General features: G+C 40.5%; 1 protein-coding gene across 1 annotated transcript; it reads left to right on the top strand.

Moving 5' to 3' along the window:
• The first annotated feature begins 267 nt into the window (after positions 1 to 267).
• Positions 268 to 9309, top strand: lcat (lecithin-cholesterol acyltransferase). Its single transcript, XM_085414664.1, has 7 exons — positions 268 to 1431; positions 4829 to 4985; positions 5208 to 5323; positions 5528 to 5623; positions 7667 to 7891; positions 7967 to 8162; positions 8462 to 9309. The coding sequence occupies exons 1-7, from the start codon at positions 1281 to 1283 to the stop codon at positions 8841 to 8843; spliced, it is 1323 nt and encodes a 440-aa protein (XP_085270790.1). The 5' UTR covers positions 268 to 1280; the 3' UTR covers positions 8844 to 9309.
• The last annotated feature ends 507 nt before the right edge of the window (positions 9310 to 9816 follow it).

The following is a 9816-nucleotide window of genomic DNA, read 5'->3' as shown; positions in this document are numbered from 1 at the left end:
TATCTAAAACCTGCAGGACACCGGCCCTTGAGGCCTTGGAGTTGCCCACCCCTATTGTATAAGATATATATAAGATAAAGCTCCTTGAATAGCATTGTCTAAATCTAATTTCTTGTCATTTCATTAGTATTTATACTTAACAGCAATTCTCTTCTCTTTCCCCTCACCCCCCAACCACTCACTGCAGGTGGCTGCCCCTTGCTGAGACTAGTTGTGCCAGTGGTTTTTTCCTATTCAAAGGGAGTTTTTTCCTCTCTACTGTTGCCAAATACTTATTCATAGGGGGTTGTTTGATTGTTAGAGGGTTTTTTCTAGTATTGTAGGGTCTTTACTTTACAATATAAAACACTCTGAAATGACTGAAATGACAGTCCTGTGGACTGTGATGTCATATTTGTTACAAATTCTGTCAAAAATGACATTTTTCGCGTCATTGGGACTTTACACCTAGATACATTGGGGTTATATAAAAGTCACTTTGCCAAAAAAAAAAACTGATTGGGGATCTACCTTAAGACTAAAACGTTCTTTCTGGCTCAGAACGACTTATGATGTATTTATCCAGGTTAAACGGCTCGTTGACAGTAAAAGTGTGTTGTTGTTTTTTTAAAGAGAAATCTGGCCAAGAGGGTAGCAGAAATTGAGAATAAGTCATTTCATTATTTTAAAAATAACTCCTTCTTAAATCCTGTAGACTATAAGATAATTACCCAAAATAAATAAGGATATTGAACATTTAAAAAATGTAAAACATCAGGAATAACCTTTTGGGGGCAGATGATCATTTTTATATTAAAGTCTTTTTGGAAATCTCTCTGTGCATACATTCAAAGCTGGTCTGTGAAGAGAAGTGGGATACGTTCACTTCAGCTTCACGTTGCACACATCACATTTGGCTTTGCTTGCTTGAAAAAAAAATCAGAACATTTTCATTAAAAAATAGTCTTTGTCAATCATTTGCCTTCTGAGGCGTAAATAAACACACGTAGGAGGGATCGATAGGGCGGTGTACCCGTACCGTACACGTTTTATTTGCTCCTGCATGCCACTCTGACCAGACACTCTTGGCGCAGACCTTGAGAGAATTAAACGTGGTTCCCGCAGCACTCAGCAGCCCAGGACGTGTGGATGCACTTTTACTTCAGAGATGGTAAACACAGGGTTTCCTCTGGTGTGACCTCGCGTGTTTTCTTCCCGGCTGGCCCGCCTCTGCCTCCGCCTCCAGCTGCAGCGCACAGACTGAGCTCCGTCCAGAGCGCCACAGCTGCCCGAAGGAAAAGATGGGATCCGCAGGACACTTGAGCTTAGTGCTGCTGCTTGCATTTCTGCTGGGGCTTCATCACTCCTCAGGTTTCTGGATCGTCAACGTTGTCTTTCCTCCCCCAGCCAAACCTAAAGTACCCAGCAACAGCACTCCTCCACTTATTATCGGTAAGTACAGGGTCTGTCTGTTTGTTAATATGTATGGAAGATTAAAATATACTGCTGTGATATATACCCGAGATTTATTGTTGATTTAGCTGGACATCTATGCGGAAACATGTAGCACGAAGGTCCAGTACAGTCGGGGGGTGGGGGTGTTTTTAGGTCACACACAGCACTCTGTACATTTGACCCTGCAGGCAATATCAGTGTTTTCTCATCAGGAAAGCTTTAGGGACACAATTTAGTGACTGTGCTTTGGATAAACCTCCACGCTCAAACTGAAAGACTATTAAACCTGTTCTTTTCCTACATATAATTTAAAATAAATCGTCCTCTCTATCTCAAGAAATTTCTTTTAAAGTTCAGCTTGCCTTTTTATGAAATCTCAAACATCCAGAGAGAGACATTTTCGCCTCAGAATTTGAAGAAGTGGTATTTTTATTGTCTTTGATATGATGATGTTTAAACACTGGACTGACCAGATCGCAGAAGAACTGCTGTGTACGCGGTGCAAATAGTGTAGCTGGGTAACGGTAAATCATGCAGCTTCTCCTGTGGGTCAGGGGTCAGTTTCGCAAATTCAGAAACAGATCCAAATATTTGCATTTCACAAAACTGTCTGCTATGTCAAATACACCTTATTTGCTGAATTCTGGGTAAATTAAGGCTAAAAGAAAACATGTGACCACATCAAGGTAATCATCGTAAATCACCCACCCCGGGATAAAGTGTTTTGGTAGGTTTTGTGCTATTAGAAATTAGATGATGTTATCCCTTTTAGGCTTACACTGTACCATTTCCCTCTTTCTGCTGCTTGTGATTCACAGTTAGCAGTCAAAAAGTCATCGTCCAGTCAGGGATTTGTGCAGTCTACTGCACAGGAGCTCCAAGTAAAGGACAGGCAAACAAAATGAGGAGATTTTGACTAAAAGGAGATAAAGAAAATGCTTTGAGTTCTACATTGATTGCTTTAAGTGAACCAATCGACTGACATTTATTTAAACTCAAAAAACAATGTGACTAAACAGCACTAACAGTTTTACCCATGACTTCAATATGATTTTGTGAAAAAAGTAAGTGAAATAAGTGGAAGAGATGGGTGTAGAAATGTCCTTACCTATAAAAAAAGGCAGATTACTGTCGGCTCGTTTCAAGAAAGACTGGTAGGTGTCAACCGACAGCTTTGACAAGACCTTAAAAGTGTTCAGCGAGAGTAGAAGTACCAAAGAGTCAACATGAAACACCTGCAGAAATCTCTGCAACTTCCTGAAATATATCTTTAACACTGAAAAAGAATGGTGGTTATGGAAGGACAAAGAAAGGAAGCAACCACTCAAAATGAAAAACAAAAACAAACAAACAAAAAAAAGCGTTGCTGAAATTTTAAAGTTTGCAAAATGCCACCTCGATGTTTCACATCACCTATTTAGCAGTCGTCTTGTGTGCAAAGATGCTAAGTCTGAAGGAATAAAGGCAACACATCATCACAACTCTAAGGCATGGTGGAGGGAGCATCCTGGCATGGGCCCTGTACTTTGAAGCAAGTTCAACATTACCAGGTCACCTTTCTTTCTCTGGTTTCAGCATTAGCAATCAGGCTAAGCCGTCGATCAAAGGTGATTATGAGCTTGATAAGTTAACCCAGGATTTATCTATCGAAGCACGAGTGTGTTCGCATGAAAGGGGCGATATCTGGGAGCAGAGCAACTGATTCAGGTAAAACTATGTTATTATAAGAGGTTAACCACATAAAAGCAGTGATGTGAGCGACTGCAACATGAAAGGAATCAGACAGTAAATTACAGCACTGAAAACACCTAAAGTGTGTGTTTGTGCTATAAGTGCTCTTTCATTAAGTCATAAAAGAACAGATGTATTATAATTGTTATTACTCATATTTAGATAAGCAAAAGATAGTTTTAGTTTTTATCATTTTCAGCTGCAGCCCTGGTGATGTTTAAAGGTCTGAGAGCAACCAAAGAATAAATCTCAGACCTTCCCAACCGCAGACGTTTCCTTCTTAAAGTGAAAATGAGATCATTAATATAACAACATTAGATAAATTGGATTCCACTGTTTGTTTTTGTTTTGTTTTCTAAATTGTAGTGTGGTTTTTATTTCCAACTTAAATTATATAACTCTTTAATGTGGCAGGAAATTAGCTTATCAACATCTGGTCTCAGGATCCTCCAGAGCAAAGCAGCTGTGCACATTTTTTAATTGCAAAACAGGAGACAGAATATTGACAGGATATCAAGGAGAAACAGAAAAACACAATAAGACAGAGTGTAGGTAGGGGTTATTATAGCTTTGTATTTTCTAATTAGTTTTAATTTTAATTTTATTTTGACCTGTTGTTTTGAATTCTGACTGAATTCTATATATATGAAATTTAACAAAATTGAAAAATAAAATACAAAAAAAAGTACAGGATAGTGTATACTGTATACATTCCCAAATTTAGTTGCAGATTTTAATTCAGTCTCTCTCCAGTTCCTCAATGTTCCCAGTCTTTAATCTCAACGTTCCCAGTCTTTAATCTCAACCTCCCCAGTCTTTAATAGCTCCAGAAGCATCTTCCAAATGTCAAAAAATTCTGATGATCTTTTCCGAAAAGTATAGTTTTTATTTTTATTTCCTATGACCAGTGATCTATAGCAGTGGTTCCCAGCTCTCTGAGCTGGTGACTCTTCATCATGCAAAAAGTCACTTTGCAAACTCTTATCACAGCTTTAATTAATGAATAATCTCTTTGATTTCTTTCAGTTCAATTAAATGATTCCTCAGTTTCATGTTTCATATTTCATACAATATGAAACTGAAGAAGTCAGAGAGCTTCTGATTCCTTCTGATGACACGCAATCTGTAAAAAAAAATATGATTAGGATCATTGATTTATGACAGCTGTCTGGGAAGTCCATCAGTTCATCAGTTCTTTGTTGCATGGTTGTTAATAGACCTCTCTGCATTGAATCATACCTGTTATTAATCTCTGTCTCTCTTCCACAGCATGTCTTAATCCTGTTTTCCTTCCCTCACCCCAACCGGTCACAGCAGATGGCTCCGCCCCTCCCTGAGCCTGGTTCTGCCAGAGGTTTCTTCCTGTTAAAAGGGAGTTTTTCCTTCCCACTGTCGCCAAAGTGCTTGCTCATAGGGGGCCATTTGATTGTTGGATTTTTCTCTGTATGTATTATTGTAGGGTCTACCTTATCTCACAAAGTGCCTTGAGACGGCTGTTGTTGTGATTTGGCACTATATAAATAAAATTGAATTGAATTGAATTGAATTGGAAGTTTGCTGAACTTCGGCAGCAGTTTGCAGTGCTGTGTATTGGTCCCACTTTTTCCTGCAGTACAATTAACATTTGACACACTGTTGTGTTTGCATGTGCCCTCCTGCTCAGTACCGGGGAACCTGGGGAACCGTCTGGAAGCCAAAATAGACAAGCCGTCGCTGGTCCACTGGCTGTGCTACAAGAAAACTGAGAAATGGTTCCCACTGTGGATCGACCTCAACATGTTCATACCCATAGGTGTGGACTGCTGGATCGATAACATCAGGTGAGACCTGCTGTCTGCTCTCACATCCACGTTTAAGCAGTTTAACAACACCTTTGATCTACAACTTTGCCTTACTGTAGGTGACAGCTGAGGAACAGACTTTTATGTTATGCTTACGCTTGTCAGTTTTGTTTATCTTTAGTCAGGTTTTTCATCACTGAATACATGTTTTGCAGAATTTGAAAACTTAGCCATGTGTTTCCACATTTGTGCGTCCTGCAGACTCGCTTACAACAAGACAACTCGGCGGTCATCCAACTCACCCGGGGTGCAGGTGCGAGTGCCTGGATTTGGGCAGACCTATTCCATTGAATATCTTGACTATAACAGACTGGCTGGTGAGAAAAATACATCTGTGTTGGTAAACTGGTAAATTTGGGGGACTAGTTTCTGACATCTTTTAATGTATTTCTACACTGAGTAACAGAGAAATGTTTAATGGTCATGAAGGCAAAAATATAAAGGAACATGTAGCCCAGTGCTTTATTTCCATACTAGATTTGGACTCTTAAACTGACCGAGTCTGCTACTGTTCTCTGAAGGTTACTTTTACACCATGGTGGAACATCTGGTCAACGTGGGCTACATCCGAAACGAGACCGTCCGCGGAGCACCGTATGATTGGAGAGTAGCTCCTAGTAAGTCTGTATTATTTTTATGTTAAGAGAGAAAGCACGGTGCTTTGCATGTGTTTGCTTACGAGTATACAAAAGAAGTTTCCTGAGCAGCTCAGCTTCTGCTGTTTTTTCTTTTTTTTTACTAATTATGCCACGCAGGGGGGGTCAATGATAAAAATCTACATTACTAAAGAACATTAACTTATGCTTTTATTTAATCATGTATTAAAGTCATGTTACTTTTTTTAATACAATAGGAGCAATTTTCAGATGTGCTTCCTAGTATAGTACAGATAATTGTGGTAATTACTTTGACTTTTAATGTCTCCCAACTTCTGAGAAGAAAAGTCTTCACTAGCCACTTTAACAACTATATACTTCACTATGTTCTTCTGCAAGTTGCTGACTTTAGTGCTGGAAAGGTGAGTTTGTTATGTCGGTGGGAGAAGCAGGATTGAACCAAGCGATAAAGTTGTCGGTCGAGAATACTAATATATGCTGATGCTACAGTATTGTACACCCCATAATTTGGTAGCGTGTAGCAAATATAACTTCAAGTATTTGTTTTCTGTGTGACTTTGTTAGATTCTTACATTGCTGTAGAGGAAGTTTGGCGCATTCTTCACATTATAACAACTCTTCTTGAAGTTTTTGGGCAATTGTTTTTGATGTCCTGCCACATTTTAATCAGGTTGAAGTCAGACAAATGGTTTCACATTTGACTCTAGAATACTTCTATATATAGAGTTCATGGTTGACCCAACTACTGAAAGGTACCCAGGTGCTATGGCTGCAAAACAAGTCCAAATCATCACCTCTCCACTACCACTGGATTCAGTTGAAAACATTTAATATGAGGGATTTGTGCTGATATGTTGTATTTGGTTTATGCTACATGTGATGCTGTGCATTATGGTCCATATGTCCACTTTGGTCTTATTTTTCTAAAGGACATTGTTCCTGAGGTCTTTGCTCAGATGCAACTTTGCAAACCTAAGAAGAGGCTTTCTGTTGGCAATCAAGCCAAACTTGAACAGCCTTTTTTTAACATGCTGACTGAGACCTGTAGAGTCTGAGATGTAGCTCCTGGGGTAAATTTGCTGGTATGTAGATATCATGAATGTTTTCGTCTTCTCACTGTACAATGATGGACTTCAGACTGTATGGGAATGGCCTTATTGATTATTGCTGATATATTTCCTCCTTATGGGCGATCGTGGCTTAAGAGTTGGCAGTTCGCCTTGTAATCGGAAGGTTGCCGGTTCGAGCCCCAGCTTGGGCAGTCTCAGTCGTTGCGTCCTTGGGCAAGACACTTCACCCGTTGCCTACTGGTGGTGGTCAGAGGGCCCGGTGGCGCCAGTGTCCGGCAGCCTCGCCTCTGTCAGTGCGCCCCAGGGTGGCTGTGGCTACAATGTAGCTTGCCATCACCAGTGTGTGAATGGGTGGATGACTGGATATGTAAAGCGCTTTGGGGTCCTTGGGGACTAGTAAAGCGCTATATAAATACAGGCCATTTGTCATTGTGTTAACACATATCTGAATGCTGCAGACCATCAAACTGCCAAAATCTCAATAATCAAATGCTCTGATTAGCAGCGCCTGGCTGCTACTTATCCTATTAATTCCACTGGAAGTAAAAGGAGTGTATTTTGTTTTTCACACACTGCTTCTGCATGTTGGTTTAGCTTTTTAAAAATATATATTGACACAGTGTAGCATATCACAGGTTGCTTTTCATCTGAGGTTGCAGTTACCTCATTTTAATACCTGCTAAGGACCACGTGATTTTTATTTACCAGCTGGTTCTTAGAGCTAACCCTAGAGAGAGGAGTGGATTTTCTTTTAGGACACCAAAACTCTAAAACAAACTCACTAGTTTTTATTCACACACTGACTGTGAGTACATTTGGTGTTGCATGTCCTGATTGTGGCAGCAGGTTCTCAAGTTATTTTGACCAGATGCAACCAAATTTTAATTACACTACATAATGACGTTTGATGTGCACCTCTTAAGGTTCTTGCTGTGAGCCTGTAACGTTTTTATTTCCCTTCGTCCCCCCACAGATGAGAATGCAGAGTACTTAGCAAAGCTGCAAAACCTGGTTGAGGAGATGTACAACCAGTATCAGGAGCCTGTCTACCTGGTGGGACACAGCATGGGATGCCACTATGTCCTCTACTTCCTCAACCAGCAGCCTCAAGCCTGGAAGGACAAATACATCAGAGGCTTCATTTCTCTAGGAGCGCCATGGGGGGGTGCAGTAAAAGTACTCAGGGTCCTGGCTTCAGGTAATGATAAGAACGCACAGAACAGAATACAGATGGAGGGGCTAGAAAGCGGTGTGAACCTGAAACTCTTTACAGGAGTAAATGATGGCCTCTCGATGATTTCGAACCTAAAGATTCGGGAGGAGCAGAGGATGGTAACCACCAATGCGTGGATGCTTCCTGTAGAGGGCATCTGGCCAAGTGACCACGTATTCATCTCCACGCCGAACTTTAACTACACTACAAAGGACTACCAACGGTTTTTCAAAGACATTGATAATGAGGAAGGCTGGTAAGAAACAGTTTGGTTGGTTTGGTTGGTTTTAGAAAGTCTTGATTGCCAAAAGTTAAAAAAGCAGACCAGAAATTGTATAGTACCAGTGGTCATCTGTATTTACTGCTTTACCTCTCCTTTGAGAGCAGAAAGTGTGAAATTTCTGGGCTCTTTGTCTTCTACTTCTATTTCTATCTAAATGGTAGCATCTTGCTTTTTCTTGAACTATACCTTTTTAGCATATAGATCAAATACTTCTCTTTTTGGTGTATTTTTTCTAATAGCAAACAATGATCATGCCCTCTTGTTGGCTCCAGGTATATGTTGGAGGACACCAAGAACCTCACTAGTGATCTCCACCATCCTGGCGTCGAGGTATGGTGTATGTATGGCATGGGCCTTCCAACTGCCATAACAAACATCTACGACGAGGTCTTTCCCAACGGGGACCCAGTGGACTTTGTTTATGCCGATGGAGACGGCACGGTGGACACGTTCAGCATGAGTTTATGCAAACGCTGGGTGGGGAAGCAGGAGAAGCCCGTCCATATCACAGAGTTCAGAGGGCTGTTCCATCTGGATATGGTGTTTCACGAAAAGGTGCTCAACCAAATCCAGGACATCCTGGAGGGCAAATCGGACACACCCACAGAGGTTGATGTCAGAACTGACACTGAATACAGGCGTTCAGGAGTTTGAAGCCATTTACAGTGCTAGAGTCTCACATAGGTGACTTTTGAGCCAGATCAAACATCAAGCTTAAAACAAATACCAGTACTGTCTCTTATCTCAAGCAGGTACAACAGCTCAAAACCAATCTGGACTTGGGGAGAATCTATCACTGACCCCCCCCCCCCCCCCCCCCCCCCCCAGCAAATAGTCCTGACCACTTTATCTTAACTAAACGCTGCTGACTCAACAATGTGGGTTTTAACCCTGACCTGATTATTACTAAACTGAGGTCATGTGTTTAGTTACCTTACGTCTGAAACTTGGTGGCAATTATGGAAATATAATAATCACAGTAATTAAAAATGTAGTAAGAAATTTTTATGATGGTTTTAGTTTTCTTGTTTTCATCTGTGTCCTCCTGTTACATCATCATTATCATTTTATTATTTTCATGCATAAAGACCCAATAAATATGAGACATTTTGTTGTGTGAGATTATTGGATTATTCCCTCAGAAACTTTGTTTTTGATAAGTTATGAGCAATGATCATGAATATTTTTTGAAGTGCTGTTGTGTAAACAGCCGTCTGAATGGTTCACCTTAAAATTACAGCATTTAAGGTCACAAAAGTCCACCTGTGTGGGTCACTTGTTTGGTTCCAGTACAAAAGTCAAGCCTTTATCTCATCTGTTGTTCGACAGCATCTGCTGCTGTGGACTCTTGACTCGCTGAAGTTGCGTTACAGCCAGGTGTAGTGCCAAAATAGTTGCCCCCGTCAGAAAGTGCCTTCCCATCCTCAAGAGAGCGCAGAGGAGCAGGAGCCACGGCGCGTTCATGACTGAAAGAAGAGTTCGCGACTCCTCTTTCAAAATAAAGTCTGTCCTGCAATCAAGTGTTTTAAGAAATAATCTGGATAATTGTGGTCAATATAATTTAATTTCCTTTATGTTAACTGCAGAATTTTAAACTGTAAGGAACACATAATGCTAATCTTTAGAC

The sequence above is a fragment of the Rhamphochromis longiceps genome, linkage group LG7 (assembly GCF_057381845.1).
Source record: "Rhamphochromis longiceps isolate RC_006_pf linkage group LG7, R_longiceps_female_GT1.1, whole genome shotgun sequence".
In the NCBI taxonomy this organism is placed as follows: Eukaryota; Metazoa; Chordata; class Actinopteri; order Cichliformes; family Cichlidae; genus Rhamphochromis; species Rhamphochromis longiceps.
Note: the sequence above shows the minus strand (reverse complement) of the source record. Positions and strands in the feature narration are given on the sequence as shown.

Coding starts and splice junctions, on each gene's coding strand:
- lcat (XM_085414664.1), top strand. CDS start 1,281: ATGGGATCCGCAGGACACTTGAGCTTAGTGCTGCTGCTTGCATTTCTG. Junction 1,432..4,828: donor CACTCCTCCACTTATTATCG/GTAAGTACAGGG, acceptor CCTCCTGCTCAG/TACCGGGGAACCTGGGGAAC. Junction 8,163..8,461: donor ATTGATAATGAGGAAGGCTG/GTAAGAAACAGT, acceptor TGTTGGCTCCAG/GTATATGTTGGAGGACACCA.